This window comes from Podarcis erhardii (assembly GCF_964252035.2).
Source record: "Podarcis erhardii genome assembly, chromosome: 12".
Classification (NCBI taxonomy): Eukaryota; Metazoa; Chordata; class Lepidosauria; order Squamata; family Lacertidae; genus Podarcis; species Podarcis erhardii.
In genome coordinates, this window is record NC_138513.1 from 12,097,601 (window position 1) to 12,121,536 (window position 23,936).

At 42.0% G+C, this 23,936-nt stretch overlaps 1 protein-coding gene across 1 annotated transcript in view; it reads right to left on the reverse strand.

Annotated features, from left to right (window-relative positions):
* PTPRN2 (protein tyrosine phosphatase receptor type N2) overlaps window positions 1-19,816 on the reverse strand; it is a gene marked incomplete at its 5' end in the record, with an annotated part of 436,031 nt that extends 416,215 nt beyond the window's left edge. The window contains 4 exons of the mRNA XM_081881778.1: window positions 5,534-5,987; window positions 17,375-17,537; window positions 19,283-19,400; window positions 19,810-19,816. Coding sequence (XP_081737904.1) covers window positions 5,534-5,987; window positions 17,375-17,537; window positions 19,283-19,400; window positions 19,810-19,816 — 742 coding nt within the window. The remainder of the gene's footprint in view (window positions 1-5,533; window positions 5,988-17,374; window positions 17,538-19,282; window positions 19,401-19,809) is intronic.
* Between the last annotated feature and the right edge of the window lie 4,120 nt (window positions 19,817-23,936).

A 23,936-nucleotide genomic window follows, 5' to 3' on the forward strand; every position in this document is an offset into this window, starting at 1 on the left:
ATGAGCGCCGCAACCCCAGAGTCGTCCGTGACTGGACTTCTCCAATGAAAATAGGGACATCCTACCATAGCTTCCAACATTACTCTGATTAAAATAGGGACATCCTAAGGAAAAGCAGGACATTCTGGGATCAAATCAGAAACTGGGACAGCTTCTGTAAATCTGGGACTGTCCCTGGAAATTAGGGACACTTGGAGGGTCTGAGCCTGCAGGGAAGGACTGCCTTATCTTGTAATGTATGCACAGCACCCAGAAACAACGTAGGCACTTATAAATGTTAATAATAATAATAATAATAATACTCTATTCCTGGTAGACAAACCCAGAATGAGTTGTTTATCTTTTTATTACTTTGGGGGATTTGTGCCACTTTTTTAATATATATATATATTTAAAATGCTTTTAAAAATTACTATAATGAGCCCTATTCATTTGAGACATGGTGGGATAACATTTAAATGAATGAAACATTTACATTAACAGCCATAATTACACACTTCTATATAAAAGCACCCCATGGTGCAATCAAGCTTGCAAATATAATCACAGAAGCTAATGACCCACAAGTCTAAACTTATCTACTTTAGTCATCTGTGGCCTAAACGCTGTGGGGCAGGTAGAAAGAACTGTATTTTGCAAAATGTCTGTCACTGGTCAGAAGCAACCTTTTCTTTACTTGACTTGGGTGAGCTGCTATTTGCAAGTCTGGGGTAAATTCTGTTGAAAAACCAAGTGGGTCGTGCCATGAGAAACCCCATGGTGGACAAATGCTTTTTGCCCAGAAGTGGAAGGAAGAGAAAGTCCCAACCAATGAAGATTGGATAACCAAGATGATGGACTATGCCGAAATGGAGAAGATGACCATGAAGAGCAGACACCAAGATGATAATTTTTTTAGTAAAGAGCGAGAAAAATCTATAGAGTACAGTATCTTAAAGATCACTGTAGATATTTTAAAAGGTTACCAGGATTGTTATAACACTTATAATGTAATAAGACTAAAGTTAAAAAAGGATACAAAATGAATTTGAAAAATGTAATTAGATGCAACAGAAACAACAGATAAATATTTGAAACCAGGGGAGGGGAGGGGGAATTCTGGGGATTCAAGTAATCTCAGATGCACAAAAATTGAAAATGATTTAAATGTATAAGAACAAAAAATGAAAATGAAATATTTTTAAAAAAGAAACCCCACGGTACAGCTGTAACGGCATAGTGGGGCAGGTTAGCTGAAAATAATGCCAATATATTTCACATCTGGCACCCAATGCACCCCTTTGGTTTCAGATAGTATAGGGTAGATGAGTCTAAAATGCCCAGGACACAAATTCTCATGGCCCTGTAGCAGCTATGGTGGCTCATTTACCAGAAGTAATGTATTTAGCATTAACCCTAGAAGTGTATAATTGATTCTGATCAAACATAAGAAACACCTGCTGGATCAGGCCAATGGCCCATCTAGTCCAGCATCCTGTTCTCACAGTGGCCAACAAGAATTTGTCTGTTCTATCCATTAAGGTCTGGAGGTAAGCAGATTGCAGGTCAGTAGGCAAGCTGGGAAACAGACAGGAGAGCAGTCAAGTAGATAGGCCATCAAAGCAGCCAGCAGATAAGTGGGAGTGGATGCCTGGAGAGCAACTCAGTCCGCACCTGAATGACAGGTTGCTCAGACTGAAGAGCTTCTAATCCTAGAATTAGAAGGAGTATTAGGATAATCTTGCCTTTATGGAGCTGGTAGCTGAAATGCCACCATCTGGCCATTGGCAGTGGTGGTGTTTAAGTAGAGCAGAGAGCATACCTGAAGAAGCGTCTCCATCCCCCATCCAGTGCCTGGATACTGAGGTCCACCTCCAAGGGTCTTCTGGTGGTTCCTTCACTGCGAGAAGCAAAGTTACAGGGAACCAGGCAGAGGCCCTTCTTGGCACTGGCGCCCTCCCCATGGAATGCCCTCCCATCAGAATGTCAAGCAGAACTACACAACTTTTAGAAGACATCTGAAGGCAGTCCTGTATATATGTGCTGGAAGCCGCCCAGAGTAGCTGGGGAAACCCAGCTAGATGGCTGGGATATTATTATTATTATTATTATTATTACTGCTGCTGCTGCTACTACTACTACTACTACTACCAGGTGCTCCCTCCAATGAGAAGCTACCACAATGGCACAGAGATTATGTCCTGAGGACCAGAGATCCCAGTTTGAGATCCTTGGATATTTACATAGCCTATTTTAAACTCCTATAGTGTACAATTGAACAGGTCAGTTATGAGCTCAGTATAAAGCACCATGTAAGTTTAATACTGCTGTCTGGTGGGCTTTCTCCTCCCTCCCTGCAAATTGGGTTCAATCCAGTGAAAACCTAGACTGCTGAATAAAAAAAACCCTGTTGATAAAACCTTTCCATTTCAGTTTCATTTGTTTTCAACTCATTTTCTTTTCTTTCATTCTATCATGTCTTATCTCCCCAGTTCCCTTCCCTAGGTTTCACAGTCTATAGGAAAGCACAGTTGTAATCTCAAGCAAAATGAAAATAAGGGGGAAAGAAATTCAACAGGAGAAAATGAATGGCCAGCAGCCCCACTCCAGAGTCCACTGAAAGACATTTGGCAGATCTTTCTGGTTCATTAAATGAAGCAAAGATAGAGAAATGGTCTGCATTCTGTGAAGTGTGTTGTTTCTCACACTGGGCAGTCACTAGGATGCTAGGAATACCTCCTGAAGATAAGCTTCTTGTTAGAGGAGACTGACATCTTAAGGAAAACTAAGCCGAAAATACGAAGCATTGCTACTGCCCGACAACCACTGAAGATAGAAGCCAAGAGCAATCACAGGCACAATTTGAAAAATATGGCATAAGTATATTGGAAGATTCATTAGAAAATGTTTGACTGCTGGCAACAAGCTAAGAAAACACTTGATTTGTGAACAGATATTAAAGAGAAAGAAACTATTTGGAGGGTGGGAATACCCTTCTTAAATGGTCAACATTGTACCTAAACATGTTGCTCTGTAATGTTTTGCCTGCAGAAGCCAAACTGTTAAAATCCAATGCATTTTGCAGCATATTGTTCCCTGTAAGTTTTAAGTATTTCTTCTCTGCAGATTCCTGCTAAGAAAGGTGAAATAGGGCAGTGCATGATAATGAAATCAGCATGGACCTAGTTTGCTCTAGCAGCAGTCCTATTCCAGATACGTGCAGGGCCACCTGGACTTGCATTTACATTAAAATTTGTTTTTTGAAACCTATTATCAGGCAGCTGCCTCACCATGAACCCTGTCACTTCGGGCATGTACACACTGGGCTCTCTTCTGTCTAAATAGCAACACTTCAATAGTGTATGGGATTTGGGAGCAAAAGAAAAACACGAAGGAGAAGACGGTGAGAAACAATATGTAAAGCACGGTATGTATAATGCTTCAGGTTTCTACGAAGGGAGGATCCTGGCCAATGGTCAACAATGATGGGAACTGTCATCCAAAACATCTAGAGAGAACCAGGTTGGCAAAGGTTGCTCTACACACCAACATTACCTACCTTCCATTAATAGAAAACTCCACCTAACACTGCATATACCTCCCCAGAAGGGCTGACAATGATTGCACCGTATTTTTCGCTCTGTAAGACGCACCCGACCATAAGACGCACCTAGTTTTTAGAGGAGGAAAACAAGAAAAGCCCGCAAGAGCCGCAGACACACTCACTTGGCGCGGCTCTTTAAAGATAGAGCGGCTCTTGCTGGCTTTTCCGGGAGGTGGGAGAAGGGACTGATGGGTTGCTCTCCATCCCTTCTCCCACCTCCCTGAAAAGCCAGAGCAAGCTGCGCAGCTATCTCTGAGGCTGTTGTGCTGCCTTCCCAGCGAAGAAGGATGAGGGACGGAAGCGGCTCCATAAGGGCTCACTTCTGTCCCTCCTCCTGCTTCACTGGGAAGGCAGCACAACAAGAGGCACTGCACAGCTCTCCCTCTTGCTGTGCTGGCTTCAGTGATAGCTGCATAGCCTGCATTCACTCCGTAAGACGCACACACTTCCCCCCTTACTTTTTAGGAGGAAAAAAGTACGTCTTATGGAGCGAAAAATACGGTACCTATTGTGATGTTGCAGACTCTGCCAAATTAAATTCACAAGAGCAAAGGCGCTGCTACCTACAAAGCCTGTTTATCAAGGTTGGGAAAGTGTGCCTGTTTTGCTGTAGTGTAACAGGAGTGGAATGCAGCAGTCAAATCATGGAGAGGGCAGCAGGGGGTGCCTGCTTTCCTGGATTTGTGTGTGTGTATTGCTCTCTCTAGAGGGACGTGGGTGGCACTGTGGGTTAAACCACAGAGCCTAGGACTTGCCGATCAGAAGGTCGGCAGTTCGAATCCCCGTGACGGGGTGAGCTCCCGTTGCTTGGTCCCTGCTCCTGCCAACCTAGCAGTTCGAAAGCACATCAAAGTGCAAGTAGATAAATAGGTACCGCTCTGGCAGGAAGGTGAACGGTGTTTCCGTGCGCTGCTCTGGTTCACCAGAAGCGGCTTAGTCCTGCTGGCCACATGACCCAGAAGCTGTATGCCGGCTCCCTCGGCCAGTAAAGCGAGATGAGCGCCGCAACCCCAGAGTCGGTCACGACTGGACCTAATGGTCAGGGGTCCCTTTACCTTTACCTATTGCTCTCTAGTCTACTGAATGCCCCATTAAATTTTTATCTTGGGTCTCCTAGTCTGCAACTTTAAGCACTACACCATGTGGAATAGTGGGGATAGGAGGCAGCCCCCCTTTTTTGCTTGCGGTATACTGAATAGGTGGTGGTGGTGGCATATTCTGCAGGTATTTCCTTAATGACAAAAGTGGGGCTATTCCCCAAATTCAGCTGCGAAAAGGAAACTAAGCCAGATCTTGTGAGGAGGATACTCAAAATTCATACTGCATACTTCACAATTATAAAGTAATAATGTTACACTTAAAGAGGAGGAATGTAAGCCTGGGTCCTAAAATTACCTAGATGCACTGCTGCTCAAAAGCTTGCAGGTATCTTAATAACTTCAGACTATTCTTCCTTTGACTACAACAATGTATTTCAATTTTTATTTTTATTTTCAGGTAATTTCACATTGACTTCTCTGCACAACTCTCACAGAACTTGTGTGCATTGCAGCGGATTATGGGGAGTGATTTATTGCTTATAAAAGGTGCACTGTTCAGGCCTGAGCAGTCTGAACTGAATCACATGCTTCCCCTCCCCTGCAGCTGTGCATTGCATGGGACAATCAATGGTAGAGAGAGGACATGCCAAAACTGACCTTATCATTGACAAATCCCTTGATAAACATCTAAAGAATCCCGGTAGATGAAATTACTGGTCTAGAACAGGCATAGGCAAACTCGGCCCTCCAGATGTTTTGGGACTACAACTCCCATCATCCCTGACCACTGGTCCTGTTAACTAGGGATGATGGGAGCTGTAGTCCCAAAACATCTGGAGGGCCTAGTTTGCCTATGCCTGGTCTAGAACAATAGGTGAGCACTCATACGAAGATTAAATGGATCCCTTACCATCTACTGGAGTTAGAGGGGCCTTCGTATTGCTCTGGACAGAACCAGGCACCAGTCCAGATCCAGGCCTCCTTATGAATGGTGGCCTCATCTCAATATCTCCTGGTTTCTCTTTCAACATTGTCCCATCAAGATGGTCAGCCTGAGGAAGCTTGAGCCGACTGGTATAGAGAGGAGACACTTTAGTCCTGCTAACAGGAGCACTTCCATCAAGATTTTTTGCAGCAACTTTCTGAGAGATATATGCATTTAATGCCGCCAGCAGAGCCTTTCTGTCAAATCCGTCATCTGGCTTTAGTGGGAATTTATCTCTCTGTGGTTGGCTGAAGGTTCTCACTGGGATGTTCTTGGTATATTTTGAATGGGCTGCTGGTGAATGGGTTAAAGCAGGAGCTTTTCCTTTGGAGTTCTGCACCATGTAGTTGATGATGGTGTCAGGTGGGACGTTATCAACCTAGAAGGAAAAGGAAAGTTGTATTAGAATCGATCTTATGCTAATCCCTTCTAATTAGCCAACATGGGAACTCCATAAGAATACATAATGGTGTGTTTCCTACTTTAACTTCATGTTTAAGAAAGGGAGGGAGGTAGTCCACATTCCCTATGCAAATCAGGGCTGGATTCTGAATCATATATCAATTATGATGCACATTTACCTAGGTCTGTTTATTTTGTGCTGGCGCAAAGGGACACTTTGTTTATCTGTTTCTCCCTTATATAAGTTGCTATGATAGCATGGAAACCCTAGCATTGGAGGACCAATAATTTATCAACCCTTGCTTTGGTTTCTGAGGTATAAAGGGCATCTTCTGTATACCTCAAAATGGATATTTCTATTCACAAGAGCAGAACACTTGCCTTTAAAATATAATGAAACATCATTCTTAGATCTTTTATACAGAGAGAGGCTGTGCGCAAACGCATGTTTACATGGTCAAAACAAAACAAATTCCTTCCAGTAGCACCTTAAAGACCAACTAAGTCAGTTCTTGGTATGAGCTTTCGTGTGCATGCACACTTCTTCAGATACCTAAAGACCAACTAAGTCAGTTCTTGGTATGAGCTTTCGTGTGCATGCACACTTCTTCAGGTATCTGAAGAAGTGTGCATGCACACGAAAGCTCATACCAAGAACTGACTTGGTTGGTCTTTAAGGTGCTACTGGAAGGAATTTGTTTTGTTTTGACTATGGCAGACCAACACGGCTACCTATCTGTAACTGCATGTTTACATGGTATGCCTTAAACTCCCACTGCTAGATTGGGAAGCCGATGATTATTTGTTCCATTTATTTAACCAAAAACTACTTGGTTGTAATAAAACCCTTAAGCAGTTTAGAAGCAATATTAAAATTATCATTTAAAACAGTTCAAAACAATTAAGTATTTAAAAATAATTTTTATTAACAATAACAAAGATAATATCTCATCAATGCCCACATGTCCTGATAAGCTTGCCTAAACAAAAATGATTTAAGCAGGTGCCAAGAAGAGAGACTCCTTGATGTAAATAGATAGAGAGTTCCAAAAATACAGGTGCTGCTGCTCTAAAAGTTCCATTTCTCACAACTGCGGGGTATTATCCAGCACCTGTAGCAGTACCAGTTCTGCAGATCGGAGCACTCAAGTGGGCAAACACGGGATAGGGAGATCCAACAAGTACACACAACATTTAGTTGGCCAGTCGAAGCTGTTTCTGGGGTGTGGACACTGTCACATGCTGCCAGGGACTGGACAGAGGAGGAATGGTGGCGGCCGCCTCCTCCCCAGCCTGAACCTTGCAGAGAAGAGGAAGACAGTATAGATTTACAACGGTGGTTTGCAGGAGGTCACAGCTCAGAGGCAGATGAGGGGCAAAGTTGGGAGATAATGGGAGACACGTCATCACTAGAAAGCATTCCTGACCCCCCTTCCCCCAGAACCTGATGAGCATTGGAAGTAGGAGAGCAAAGAGCTCGAAGACAAATGGCCCTAAGCAGCCACCATAAGGTGGGTGGGGCTGTTCACAACTGAGGAGAGAAGGGGGTGTGCCTGGAGATTACTCAGAGCAACGCTATTACTCCAAGAGGCTTCAATAAAAGACATTGGTAAGAACTTGTCTATTCCTGGCAGTCTACATGCTGGCAGCTTCTAGGAGACTTCACCCCCAGAGGTGCACTCCATTGTCTCTTGAGACAGATGGATGTCAATGACAAGACAACTTTAGTTACAATCTACAACCACCTTGCAATTTGAGAAATGCTGAATTTTGATGAATTCCCCCCACCCCCCCAAACACCCCAGCTTCAATTTAATAAGCCTTATGGAGACATCTGCGCCCCTTTCCTTGCCCACTGGTATGGAGAGACAGCAGCTGACTTGGAAACACACCCGATCTTGATGTGTTTGATCAGACCTACAATGAGGTGCAAATGCAATTTGAAACGCAGTGGGTGGAAATGACCTTGCTGCATTTTAAGACGATAATGTGTACACAGCCACACTTGCAGAGGAATCGAGCGCCCGTGGGATGCCACGAAAGTGAACAGGAGGAAGACTGGTCCTCATCTCAGTTATGCAGTGCAATGCTTCATGATGAAATCGAAAAGCACCCATACCGACTCGGAATCCTAATATCAGGGACATTTGTCCCCCTGCACCAGTGCTAGGAACCTTATGCCAAAGAATATTTCTATGCCTTATTATACTGAGCAAGTTGCTGGGGAATTGGCATTCATGCAAAGCATCCTTTGAGCTATTATTATGATAATGATAAACCATAAATGGCTTAAGATAGTAACCTATTCTTCTCAAGCCCTTTAAGATTCATAACTCCTTTATCTGTATCCACAATTGTTGTTCAACAATTGGATGTTACTGTACGTCCGTAAAATAAGGGAGAAATAAACTGAATTGCAAGGTGCTACTTATGCTGTACATTGAATTTGAGCAAAGTGATGTGGAAATTGCAAAGACAAAGAGGCATTCATATGTTGCTGTTTTTTTTACAAATGCAAAATAGTTCTTGAAGTCTAAAGAACAGAGGTCGCCCAAGGAGCAACACAGAGAGTTGCACATACACAACTGAAGCTTCCCCCTGCCAAGCCCATGAAACTCCATGCTCCCCCACCTAGGCTCCTGAAAGTCAGGGACGCTCTATAATGCCCGGTTGTGGGAAAAGGAAAATCACTGTCCTCTCTACCTGTAAGCAGTCTTTGGACGTCAACATTGTACTCTGAAAGCACCACCAAATTCAAACAGCTAACAAAAGTAATGAAGACCCTTTCCTTTATACAAACCTTACGAGACAGTTTGCAAAAAGTTTGACCTGGATAATCAAAGGTGGCTTTTTTAAAAAAACACACACAGCTACTCGAAAAGTGCCTGAACACTCAAATATTGAAGAGGATTTGCGATTTCCCTGAGTCTCCTGTAAACAAACAAGCCCATCAAGAAGAAGAACACAGACACTTCAAGCAGCCTTATACAAATTGGGTACAAGTGTCAATCGCAGGCTAAGCTGGTATCAGGAGAGGACCAGCAGTCTCTCAGCAGCTTGACAGGTCACAACACTGGCAGACTGGGATGCTCTTTGAAAATTCCTAATTAAAAATATGGCATCAACAGCAGTAAGCCTATTTTGAAAGCACCCTCATTTCTGACAACAAATGTATAGTCAAAGAGAGAGAAAAAGACTAGAGCCACATACAGCCTGAAGTTCCAGTATTAACGTTAAAGCCATCTTTGGCCGTGATTCACTATGGACGTAGACCTGCATTGCCCTGTTCTTTGGCATCTTTGTGGTGAAAGGTCTATGTACTTTCCATTGGAAAACAAGAGAGGAAAGTTAATTCTATGTTATACTGGAAGTGCCGGGATGGATTGCACTGGATTGTATCCCTTAACGAAAGTTCGCCAGGTCTGATTTTAGTAAAGAACTTTAGACCAGGAGATAAAATCCAACGCAGTCCTTCTTGGTATTTCTCGCCCTTGTTTTATAGCAAGCTTCTACAATCTTCAGGTGGGGGAGAAATTCCTAGAGATAAATGGAATGCAATAGGTCAGGATATGTATGCACAACAGAAAGGTTGTTGTTGTTGTTTAGTCGTGTCCGACTCTTCATGACCCCACGGACCAGAGCACGCCAGGCACTCCTGTCTTCCACTGCCTCCTGCAGTTTGGTCAAACTCATGCTGGTAGCTTCGAGAACACTGTCTACCCATCGCGTCCTCTGTTGTCCCTTTCTCCTTGCCCCCTCCATCTTTCCCAACATCAGGGTCTTTTCCAGGGAGTCTTCTCTTCTCATGAGGTGGCCAAAGTACTGGAGTCTCAGCTTCATGATCTGTCCTTCCAGTGAGCACTCAGGGCTGATTTCCTTAAGAATGGATAGGTTTGATCTTCTTGCAGTCCATGGGACTCTCAAGAGTCTCCTCCAGCACCACAATTCAAAAGCATCAATTCTTTGGCGATCAGCCTTCTTTATGGTCCAGCTCTCAGTACAAACTGAAAGCCCAGTTAAGACTTAGCACAGGTAAATAATGTAGTGGCAGAATTATGTGATCTTAGAAAAGAGCAATCCCAAGTCACACAACTACTATATTAAATAGCACCAGGATAATTTATTCTATTTTCTGTGAAGAGGAGGATGAGGGAGACCCACTGCATGGAACTTAGCTCTTCCTAATGTATGTTTTTAATCAAAGAATTAAGATCGTTTGTGCTACCACCATTTTATCTGGTCTTTTTATTCTTGCCGAGTACCTCTGGGCACTACTAACCTGCCTCATTTAAAAGTAAAATGAGTTTCACAGGGTAATCCCACAGCAGAATATCTTATTTATTTATTTTTGCAAATCTAATTGCTATTAATGACAGGGATTTGTAAATTCACTTTGCTGGCAAAATTAGCTGTATGGCACAGGAAATAGCTAGCAAGGGATAAGAGGGCAAAGAAAGAGAGAGCTGGAGGGGGCAGGCTGGGAAAAGCAACAACATGAACATGCATCAAATGAGGTTTGATATTTGAGCCAGAGAGTAATTACATCTGACAACAGTTGGAAAAATGCGGAATAGGCTTTATCACATTGGAACTGCTCCATATGTGACTTATGACTGCAAGCTATACTTGCCTGTTAAATAGTCATGACTTTGCTCAAATACAATTGATTTCAATGGGAACTAAGTGTGCCTAACTGGGTAGCTACCCTGGGGCTGCTTAGTGAGGTGGAGCCACCATCTAATCCAAATATCTTCTGGCTCTTGCCACTAAGGAGGTAAGATGGGAGCACAAGTTCTCCTCCTCCTCCTCCTTGCTCCTATACCAGCTCCAGGCTGGCACAGCAGAAGGGCCTGAACAAGCCCCCTCAACAACAAATGACCCAGCCTAGGATCCAGCAGATCCTTGGATCACCTTGCTCTGTCCCTGAAAAATCCCATTTTGGAACCCTGTGCCTGCTACAGTGGGAATGCCACTGGCAATAGCTCCACAGCAGCTTCTGCAACAGTGGAGCCACCTGCTAGCGGAGTCTGGTGAAGGGACACCTCTGCCATATGCCATTGCCCGCTCCTTGAGCAATTAGGGAGTTAAGATTGCTCCAGGCCAGGCATGGGCAAACTCGGCCCTCCAGATGTTTTGGGACTACAACTCCCATCATCCCTAGCTAACAGGACCAGCGGTCAGGGATGATGGGAACCATAGTTCCAAAACATCTGGAGGACTGAGTTTGCCCATGCCTGCTCCAGACCATTGATTCTTCTTAAAATAATGGCATACTTTGATAGTGCATGACACATCATCCTTGCTGAAACCAAGTCGATCTGGATGGGGTCAATGCCAAACGGTAGGCTGTCCAAGAATCCCATGCATGTCGCCTTGAGTTCCATGATGGAATAAAAAGTGCTGTGTGAATGTAAAATAAAAGATGCATTGCTCAGGCGAAGGAACTACTGTTTTATCAGATTTTGTCATGGTCTTAAGATTTTTTAAAACTATTTGTTAACTTTGAGTCATCCCTATCTTTGCAGAGGATGAGCTTTAAAATTTTTTATTCTAAAGAACAGTTCACTTGACCCATCATGGATGGTGCAGGTGACCTAGATAATACAGGATGAACAATAAAAAAGAAAATAAATTACTTTGAAACATGTACATTAACTTAAAGTCAGGTTGACTATGACACACTGCTCACTACGATTTACTTAAGTAACTGACCCTTCAGAAAGAAATGTCACAGAAGTGCACATTATTTTATCCTTTGAAGACTCTTAAAATATTAGACTAGCCACATCTAAGTGAGGAAAAATAGTTTTTCAGCAGCCGTCAAACAAAATTATGGTGCACTAGATAAAAACTGTTATTAACAATAGCTGAACCATTTGAAGACTCCACAGACCACTCAAGATAACACAATCCCACCAAAAGTAACAATGATTACAAGGATAAGAATTCCTTGACATCAGAGACTTCTCAGCAAAGGGGCATGCAGGCTCCAAGTCCAGCGTTCTCTGAGAATCCTTGGACAACATGACATGAAAATCTGCTAGACGTACCTTTACTTCAGGTTAAGAACTGGGCATGAGAGAATATCAATTGCATTCCTGCATGTATCTTTATTTTGCTGAACAGCTGCCACGATGGCAAGAACTATACCTCATACAGTTCGCGACATGTTCTCCATATCCATTGATACACAGGGAAAAAATCCTGATTGCGTGAACTGGCCTAAACTAAATTTTAATTAAGATGATCTTCTATTCTCTCTAATTATTTCATGCAAGCTTCGGGGAACGCTGTAACATTAAACAACCAGCAGTCATATTGAGTGATGGCAAGAGGGAGATCATTAATATATCATGAAACCACCAGTGGCTTGGCAGAGAAGATGGATCATCGTAGTTAAGGATCTTACGTAACCTTTTCCTGTCTGAGATACGCTGAAGCTTTGAAATAGTTTCAACATCTACTTCAGAGGAAACCTGCATGAGGAAGGTTGTTAATTAAAACCCTCTAGTTAAAAGTGCCACGCTGCATATAGATGATCAAGCAAAAAAATTGGTCCAAAGACTCTCTTCAGATCAAAACTGGTAATAGTTTTGCCTCTGAAGCCTGACTGTGCAGTTGCCACTTGAATGGACAGACTGGAGGCTGGATAAACAGCCACTCTGCTATAAAGTGCATCTTCCGCAAACTGCCTGTTCTATCATGTGTGTTACGGGAAGGAAACCTGGACAAACAAAAGCAGCTGGCTTTCTGTGGAGTTTAGTATCTCAAGCTTCATTCTCGACTGGAAAGCCAAAATGCCCCCAAAAGTGTTAAGTTGTGGGTGAACATATCAGACGACACAGCGATTCTTCAAACAGCTGTTGTTTATTCACAGGCCAGAACAGAACTGAACTGAAGGGTTCAGCCAGCCTGCTTATATAGAGCTCCACTAGAACGCAACAGTAACCATTTTCTGTAACTATCCAATCACTGAACGTCACTTTCAATCCCTTATTTGCATATGTGGACCTGAGTGAAAACTATCTACAGTATCCCCCTGCTGGCCCAGGGTGAGAACTTCAGTACATAACACCCCTCCCCACCAAGATAAGGCGTTAGTTACAATTGTAATGGTTTCCTTATATACAGCACTACATGTAATGGTTCAATTAGGCACAAAAGCATATCGGTTACATTTCACCTACTTCTATTAGACTGACAGTATTTGCATATGTGGACCTGAGTGAAAACTATCTACAGTATCCCCCTGCTGGCCCAGGGTGAGAACTTCAGTACATAACAAAAAGCTTCCCCTGCTACTTTTATAACATACTAGAATCTCTGCACCACTCAAGCTTCTCTGAATATCAAAGGCCATAAGTTACGCACTGAACTCTTACTCATTGCTGGCTCCTTCCTGGCCATACATACATACATTTTTTTTTTACTGCAAAATATATTTGCTAAGTGAAATGTGCACAGTACCAAACTCTAGAGAGACATTTTATATAGGACTTACATAATCACTAGAGCAATGTTTCTCAATCGGGGGCGAGGAGGGGTATATGCAGTTCTCGGGTCTGTGTGTGTCAGCTTCCAAAAAATATGTACAATATATATATATATATATATATATATATGCAGGTTTTGGTGTCCTCGGGTGTCTTCCCGTGTAAAAGTTGGGGTGTCTAGGCGACGTTTCGACGAGGTCTCACTCGTCATCTTCAGGCTGGTGCTTTCGGCTTCTTGTTACTGGAACAGAGCAGGATCTCAGTGTTTGAGTTCCTATAAATACTGTAGAGGGGGTGTGGTGTATAGCCTCCAATGTTCTGGGCAGAGAGGAAGTTCCCAGGCTAGTGTGCCTTTTCTTCTTTTGTTCCTTAATTACTTGAGAGATATCTTGAGTGATTTCTTGAGTGATATCCTGAGTACCACTTAGGTGGGTCATTAGGTGTGGATTAGTTGTTAAAGTCTTTGTGTCTTGACCTCTTGAACTTTGTGAAGAGTTTTCCTGAGAAGATGGCTGTACTGTACTTAGTTGTGCTCTGGCTTGGCTTCGTGTATAGGGGCGAGCTGTGGTTTTGTGGCTTGTGTCAGCCAGATCTGTGTAGGGATTGCAGGGGGGTGCAGCATCCGGAGGTGCCACCATGGATTGGCTACTGGATGGTGTCTGTAATTCATCTGTGGAGAGGGTCTGGGTTTGGGTCTGGTGTGGTTGATTGGTGTTGGCGTTCTGTGTGCCTCTGGATCTGGTGTCAGTTTTTGTGGGGAGGGCTAATTTCCAGATGTCTGGCAAGCGGGATGTGTCGTCACGCTTGTTCATGTTGTGAGGGTGTTTCTCTATCTCGATGGCTTCCATGATTATTCTCTTGTGGTGATGTTCCGTGTTAAAGAGCAATTTGGAATCTGCAAAATTAATTTCGTGTCCTGTTTCTTTCATGTGTTGGAAAAGAGAGGAAGTTTTTTCTTCTTTTTTGACGGCATTCTTGTGTTCTGCGATACGTGCATTTATTCGTCTGTTTGTTTGTCCAATGTACGTGGCTGGGCAGACTTTGCAGGGTATTTCATAGATCCCTTGGTTTTCCAACTGGATTTTATCCTTGGGGTTTCTGAGGATATTGGCTATTTTTTGGTTGGTGCAAAAGGCTGTTTTGATATTGTGTTTATGGAGGATTTTGCTAATTTTATCTGTAGTGCCCTTGATATAAGGAAGGAGGGCCATGCCATTGTTTTCTTCTGTGTCTTGGTTTTTGGGGGGTGTTTCCTTTTGGATTAGCTTCGTAATTAAGGAACAAAAGAAGAAAAGGCACACTAGCCTGGGAACTTCCTCTCTGCCCAGAACATTGGAGGCTATACACCACACCCCCTCTACAGTATTTATAGGAACTCAAACACTGAGATCCTGCTCTGTTCCAGTAACAAGAAGCCGAAAGCACCAGCCTGAAGATGACGAGTGAGACCTCGTCGAAACGTCGCCTAGACACCCCAACTTTTACACGGGAAGACACCCGAGGACACCAAAACCTGCATTCCTGTACCCGTGAAAATCTACGAAAGCATATATATATATATATATATATATATATGTTAGAATATTAAAATATAAAAGTATGATGTGTTATGTTGGGAACATGGGAAACGTATATGATCTTCATGTCATCACAGGTGCACAGAAGTTCAGCATTATAATATGAGGGGCATTGCGTACCATATGTGCAGCAGTTCATCAAACACAGTGAAGTTAATCAATTGCTTATTTATTTGGGCTGTTCATTTCCAATAATTCTGAGAATGTCAAACATCACATGTTACTGCTATTACATATCAAATAGTGCTCAGTTTAAGGCAGAGGATTTTTAGTGTGCAGTTGGATGCAAAATTTTCATTTGGGGGAAGACACTGTGCATTTAGTGGGGGGGAATTGGAAGAAAACTGGACACACTAGGGGTTTGTCTTTATTAACCACTTAAATGACAATGTCAGGCACTATGTAAGCAAATCAGATGAACTCAGCTGCCATTATGAAACTGCCCAAACCATATTAAAACACCTTGTTCTTTTTGGCCAGAACTTCCTTCATCTTTGGGCAAGTAACACTTGGTTACATCCTCCTAAACACTTTTAAAATACCGGTACTCCTGGTTTTGCTCCTTAGGTCTCTCTCACTATTCAGCCGCAACCATTGCCTAGACAAAAGAACTGGTTTGGCAAGCTTGCTCTCATACTTTCTACCACAACAGATATAGGAACCCAAAAACTGGAAGGGGCTCAGGGCATCATGGAAACTGACCTTCCCCCAAACCCACAACATGAATGCTCATTGCTCACTGTAGCATCAACCACTGAAATGTAGGTGTGAACAAACCACCACAGGTTAAACACTATAGATGATGAAAAGAAAAAAGTATACGCTAGTCAATTTTTATTTTTATTTTACTTATCTGCAAGGTTATGAAAAATGGCACCCTACTGCCATCAAAATTCCTTTCAGTAGAAAGTTGAAAAAGAACTTTTTGTCCAGCCATACCTATTAAGCAAATGATTATAATCCATGTCAGAGGGTGGGTTATGTTCAGTTCTTTTTCTGGGGAGGAAAGGGGGAGCTGCATAATTGCAAATTTCAGCCATTTATCACCTCTCAAGACCCTACTACTAATTTAGGCAGGTGGTATCCTGTAAAAATGTAAAGTAAGCCATTACAGTTGAACACCATCTAGAGAACTGCTGTTTGTTAATTAGGTGGCACTTTTAATCAGTGCCCTAAGCTAATACTTACCATACTTAGGCTTGCCATAGCACTTTGTCTTCGAAACACTTAACAAAATGTTATCACCGCTCCTCTACATACAGGGTAGCTGCTAAACAGTTATACACCAGAGGTGTCGAAGTTAGGTCAGGTAAGTAGGTCAGGGTCTTCTCCTAGATGCCTGGGTGATTTGCAATAGATCAACAAAAGTTTCTAGCTGCTAATTGTTTAGCAACAACATGGCGACTTTTCCTACCTAAGGCTGCTGAAATAAAGAAATCTAAAAGGGATGGACTTTTATGTGAAATGATTGTGAGCTCAGTTCAGTTCTGGTCTAGAAAACAAATTTCCAGACTCAGAATGTGCTCAGAGGCATCCTGTGTCAGGAACGTGCCCCCCCCCCCAGAGCACAGGATAGGAGTGAGACTCAAAAATTGAGCTAAGTGAATGAGGGACTGACTCTGCAAATGATAGCTGGCTGACAGAGTCAAGAAAGGGCAGCTCAACCCCCTTCCCGGGGAAGACTCTGTTAGCTCTCAAGAAGAGGAAGAGTTAGAAGGCAGCCAGAGCATTGCTAGGCAATCAGCAGATAAGCAGAGGTCTGAGACTGTGTCAAGTAGAAGTGGGGAGGGTGGAGGCCAGCCTCTCAGTCCCCGTTCTAGGAGACTGGATAAGATCAGAGGGCAATGGAAGGGCAAGAGGGGAAAGGCGGGAGTTTGGCGTCCTTCCTACTGTGGGAGGGACGAAGATTCAGACTGACCAACTATCATCAGTGCGAGCAGGCGAGAAGCCATGCTCTGGGTGTGTTTTTCTATAAATAAACGTACATAAAACTGCCGGAGAGTCCTTAATTCTTATCGGGGCTTGCTTGCCTGCCAGAGATCATTACAGCCTGTTCTTTAATTATAACCAGCAGTGGTCAGTCTGGTGGAGCAGAGCAATCATAGAAGGAGAATCAGTAACACTGTTTTGCATTAACCATTGGCCAGAAAACTAATGGCTGCTGTGAGATTGCATACACCCCCAGGCCAGCCTCCTAGGAAGAATACCACAAAAATGACAAGGTCTAACAGCAAAGAAAAAGAAAAAGAAATGTTTGAAGGAAGAACAGGAGGAAACAACAACAACAACCGTACCTTAAGAGAGGCTTTGTTGCCCCTTATCTTTGAATATAAATTTGGAATTGCAGACTGGGAGAGAATGTCCAAATAGGCAAGGTATTGCTGAGGAGACTTGGCAAAGTTCACATCCTTTTCCAGACCTAAATTCCTGTTGTTTTCAGCTTTCTGCTTTGTGGACCTGCAAGTTGAAATAAAGTTAAACAATGTTACATTATAAAACGTGCAATGGACTCAGAAATTAACCAACACCTTTGAATATTAAGTATATAGTCCCCAGCAACATATAACTAATACTTTTGAGAGGTGAAATACACTAGAATATTTTGAAATATCAATGTTTCAGTAAAAAGACACAAGCTCAATAAGATATATTCAGAAATGGTTAATAAGAATGGGTTGGATCAAATTGGGTCCCTCTGCTGACAGAAAGCTCTTTGATCCAGCAGAGATTTCCATGAACTGAAAGGAGAGCGTGATTTTCACAGATTCCTTTTTACTCCTCCAATCTGTTGCACCGCCCTCCATGCTGTTACAAGGGGTCCCCAACCCCCTTGAACAGATCTGGGAGGGGCACAGGGGCAGCCGAAGGAAAGTGGAATCAGCAAAAACTCCCTCTCTGCCTGTTCGCTAACAGAAGCTTCCACTGGATCAAAGGGCTGTGGAAGAACAAAACAAGCCCGTTGTTTTTATTTTTACTTAGTATTGGTATGGATGCCTGGGATGGAGGGATGGTTAACACTGTCCTTCAAAGATTAAAAACAAAGTCCCTCAACTATCTGGAGCATTCCAAAATTCCTGGTGGGAATTTGGCCTGGCCACCAAATTCTGCACCAGTTGAAGTTTCCGAACCATCTTCAGAGGCAGTCCCACATGTAATGCATTGCAGTAATCTAACCTAGAGGTTACCAGATCATAGATGACAGATAAAGTGAAAATGTGTACATTTATCCTGATCAAGTGTCACTTCCATTCAATCTTCTGTTGATCCCAATATGATTACATCTCTTTTGCCCCATGATTGACAGGTTTCCCTTAATCAGCAACTAACTGAACAAGAGGGTCTTGACTTTCCAGAAAGAATTAAGAACAGGTTGAGCTAGAAGTGTTTCCATCACTTTTAATAGTAAGGCTGTGGGCCATCTATAGGTTCTCTTTGGTCATAATAACCATTAACTTACCTTGTACAATGAAGGGAATAGGGGTGGGGAATAAAAGGTCTTGCCTGTTTATAGATGCTGCCAAATAAAATCATATTTTGAAGGAATGTGCCATTCATGTGACTGTGATGTCATAAGTTTAATAAATAACCCTGAATTGGTGGTGAAATCAAAAGGAACAACATCACAGGCACCTGCCTATTACATGTCAGTTTCTTTGAGATAGCAATGAACACACTGTATTTTTCCGTGTATAAGACTATATTTTTTCCTAAATTTTTGAATTTTAAAATAAGAGGTCGTCTTATACATGGATAGTACATAGTGAAAATAATAGGGGTCGCCTTATATATGGGGGTGTCTTATAGATGGGGGTGTCTTATAGATGCAAAAATACGGTAACTTTTGTGTACCAGCTGCTTACGTATAGCATGAAGCTTCTTTCCAGACGTGAGCAATCACTAATTGAGCAGCTATTAGATCTACAATTAACTGTTTACATAGAAGATCTGCCCTACCTTTATCATTAACAGACAAAATACATAGTGAAGGATCCAGGATCACGTTTTCACCTGTAAGTGTACAGATTTCTGTATTCACTTGTTTACAAAATTCATGAACTTTAGTGTAACTCCACCACATGTGCCAATAAGTTCTCTGCTCCCCACTGCCCCGCCAGTACAAGCGAGATCCTGAACTTGTAATGTGAGCCAAACATACCAGGTTTTTTTAATAAAAATGATACATAAAATGCCTGGGTATTTACCTCTGTGCATCAGGCTCTTCTGATGAGAATGCCTCAGGGTGCCAATCATGAATCTTATGGAGATATGAGACTTCACGGGCAATAACATGCTGTGTATAATCATCTTGCCAGGTAAAACCTGGAAAACAGTTGTGGAAAATACAGTTTTAGAAACTCAGTACTTTGACAGAGCAAAAACAAAACAAAACGGGACATCTCAATCTTGTGTTACGAAAGCAATTATAATGAACAGAAATTTCAACTTCTGCAAGATTTTTAACAAACTTTCTACTTGTTACAGCTGCAGATTCCCTTCCTCTGCAAAAATCACTGTGGTAATCAGACCTTTCTCGTGAAATACTGAAGCCTTTTAAAATGCTTTCTTCTAAGAAGACGGTGGGTGTTGCGTTGAGATTTAAAAGGGAGATTACTTAGAATTTTAGTGTTTCTTACTCACTATGGACCTATAAACCAGCTTTACTGTATAAACAGTATTTACTGCTTTGTTACAAAGAAGAGGTGTTTGACAATAAGTGAGTCAAAAATACAAGTCATGCCAAGTTTCAAAACTAAATTGTAGCATATAATGGAAAGTGGCTTTTCAAGGAGGACTACTATCTCACCAATCTCACAATATATTTTCCATAAACCTTTTCTGTGACCTGCTCAGGAAAAGGTAGGCACACCCAGGTATGAATAACACTGATCTAGTGCTAATTATTCTAATGGACAGTGGAATATTATATATGAAGACCAATTCATGTTTTATTTACACTCAACTGTTGCAAAAGAGACCTTTAAACAAGGGCAAGGTGTCACTATAAAAGCAAATTCCATGCAATTATGCATTAATTACATGCACTACTGATCACACAATAATTATACAACTCCAAGAATAATTGTTAGATTTGTAAATGTTATGATTAACACTTTTAATTTATGTAGGCTAAACACATGGAGTTATATGTAATTATTCAATATCTGAGCCCGGTTCTGGCCAGGGAGGGTGGGGTATAAATAAATTATTATCATCATCATCATCATCATCATCATCATCATCATCATCATCATCATCAATGTATCGCATCCTGGCAATTATTGACATTCAGCTTCCCCAACCTAAGTCCACCTACTGAAGTACTATCCACTAATACAGATATTGTTGAGTTGGGAACACATCTATGATAACAATTATTACTGTATTAAAACTGCCACCAATCACTTTTAATTGAACTTCAGGTGCATCTCAAATCACTTGGGAATGCATCCTATTCATTGGAATATGTTTCCATTTGATCATAAGACAATTCTACATGTGCTAGACCAGGGGTCAGCAATCTTTTTCAGCTGTGGGCCAGTCTACCACCCTCAGACCATGTGGTGGGCCAGACTATATTTTTTTTGGGGGGGGGGAATGAACAAATTCTTTTGCCCCACAAATAAACCAGAGATGCATTTTAAATAAAAGGACACATTCTACTCATGTCAAAACATGCTGATTCCCAGACCGTCCGCGGGCTGGATTGAGAAGGTGATTGGGCCACATCTGGCCCACAGCCTTAGGTTGCCTACCTCTGTGTTAGACCATCACATGGCAGGTTCATAGCATAAGGAGCATGTGCAGAAATTCAAGCACTAAAATCAATGGAGGTCTATTTTAGGGGCATGAGTTTGTTTTAAAACCACAACGAATGCAACCAAATTCATTCAACATCAAAATTATTATTATTATTATTATTATTATTATTATTATTATTATTATTATTATACCCCACCCATCTGGCTGGATTTCCCCAGCCACTCTGGGCAGCTTACAGTACATAAATAACTGTAAAACATTAGACATTAAAAATTTCCCGATACAGGGATGCCTTCAGATGTCTTCTAAAAGTCAGGTAGTTGTTTATTTCCTTAACATCTGATGTTAGGGCATTCCATGTTTATATTCAAAATGAATATGAAAAATAAATTTTCATTTCCAAATTAGTTTTACATTGGAATCATTGCCTCGGATTTTGGGTCTGTGAATCTAGGAGTCTTTGTCCAATGGCAAATCTGATATTCTGGAGAAAGGAGGTGGTAGAATTCCTGAGATTTCAATGCCACGAGATGGAAAACACCAAATGTACAAGAAGAGAAGGGTAGCAAAAGACAGGTTGGGTCTCCATTAAAATAAAAAGGAAGAAGAAAAAGAAAGATAAAATGAAAATGAGTACAATTAAAATGAAGGAAAATTAATATGATTATGTTTTAAAACATAAACTGAAATGAATGTGGTTTTTAAAGAAAGCAAACTGAAAAATTAGACATCCTTAATTTACTTTCTAGAAAATGTGTTTCAGATTAAAGTGTTAATACATAACTCCTTTTAAAATGCTGTGTTTGGGGATAAGTCACTGTGAGCATATTGGAACAGCTTTTGGAGCTATGGTATCTTTAACATTGTATCTCCATGATTAATATTTAATATTTGAAAATGCTATAAAAAATTTTCTTCAGGGTTTTTTTTATCCTGCTCTTCCTTTGAAGAGGTGAGTTTTGTGCATATTTGTTAATATTTTAACAGTTCTAAGAGGTAGGTTAGGCAGGGAGACAGTGCCTCATCCATAGCTTTCTGGTTAAAACAAAGATCTGGTGCAGACCTTCCTAACAATCTATCACTATGCCAGACTGGTTGGCCTCTTGCATTAAGCTGCTCACCCCAATCCAAAACATCTACAGGAGTCAAAAATCTGCATAAAAGTATTTCAAGATCAGGCTTGGGAAAGCAGCTTTTTAAAAGTGCACATCTGTATTGCAGCTGTCGGTTCAGGAAAAAAATAGAATATATTTTTGCTTCTGCAAGTCTTTCCAGCTGGATGAAAAGCTGTTCATGTCAAAAGTTTTGGACTGGTTTAAAAACTATTTTTAGCTGCTTTTATGATAATGTTTGCAATTCGCCTCGAAACATGTGCAAAAGGTGATTCATAAATTAACAAGTGATAATTATTTTAATTGCCACACATCAGGTTATTACTTTTAAAAGGATTACTTTTACACTGATTTATAAACTTGCTTCTAAACGCACTGGTTCTTTATAGCCTACTATTCAACACGTTCCATGGAAAAAGTTTCACTGAAAATATAACTAGTATTGCCTAAAACAATCAGCTGCATCCTTTCACTGTTTCATTTTGGAAAGGGGGGGGGGAATCTCACCCACATGGTCTGCAATAAAACAGCTCACACAACAGCACTAATACCAAGCTGACAATTGCAATCAAAATTAAGACTGAGCAACAGCAAATGACGCTACTAGGCAATTTCCTGTCCCTTTTGTCTGTGCTGCCACACCTACTGGCTTGCTCCTGGCCCACAACTCAATTATAACAATTTAACACCGATGGCTGAGCAGGATCACAGTCGTTCCGTTGTACACATATTATTTCCATGTCACTAATGTGGAACTGTATGGTGGGACACACAACTACCAATTATCTATCCCTGCTGGAGCTCTGCCTACACTGTACATATTTCCAACTGGGAATTCCCACAGATGGGCAATGCAGAACCACATTCTTCCATTGAGGGATCTAGTTAAGACAATGGAGCCGACAAGTTATCGCTTGAAGCCAGCAAAAATATAAACTGAAATGCTGCATGATTTAAGTAGCGATGATCAGGGAAGGAAGACTAGTTTGAGAAAGAGAATGGATTTTGTAAAATTGTTTTTGAGAAGCGTGCGCGTGCACACACACGCACACACACACACACACAGAAATTAAGTATGAATTCGGCAAGCACCTTGGCATGCTCAGCAACTATGCATAATTTTTCTCTCTCCCCCTCTCCCTCCAAATCCAAGCCTGAAGCAAAAATGGAGAGAGAAAATTGTATTACTGTAGTCCAACATTTCTCCCTGTACAGTGGTACCTCTGTTTACGAAGGCTTCTGGTTATGAACGCTTCAGGTTACGAGCTCCGCTAACCCGGAAGTAACTTCTCCTGGTTGCGAACTTTGCCCCAAGAAAAACTAACCCTAGTTGTTCCAGAACTGAAATTGGGCGAAGGAAGCAGGAGCAGCCTACCATTAGGCAAAGTGAGTCAGCTGCTTCAGGCAGCAGATACTGGGGAGTGGGCTAGGATAGAGGTGCTGAATAACAACTTTGTATTCTACACAGTATGGGGACACGGGTGGCGCTGTGGGTTAAACCACTGAGCCTAGGACTTGCCAATCAGAAGGTCGACGGTTCGAATCCCCGAGACGGGGTGAGCTCCCATTGCTCGGTCCCTGCTCCTGCCAACCTAGCAGTTCGAAAGCATGTCAAAGTGCAAGTAGATAAATAGGTACCACTCCGGTGAGAAGGTAAACAGCGTTTCCGTGCGCTGCTCTGGTTCGCCAGAAGCGGCTTAGTCATGCTGGCCACATGACCCGGAAGCTGTATGCCGGCTCCCTCGGCCAATAAAGCGAGATGAGCGCCGCAACTCCAGAGTGGGTCATGATTGGACCTAATGGTCAGGGGTCCCTTTACCTTATTCTTCACAGTCTAGCCTGCACTCCCCAGTCTTGCATGCTGCCCCTCAGGTACAGTGGAATATACTCTCCAATTAACTGGGTTGAAGTAAGATTCAACTACCAGTTGAGTTAAGATCCAGAAATAGAAATCTGAGGCGGAGCACACAATCTGGTTTGCCTC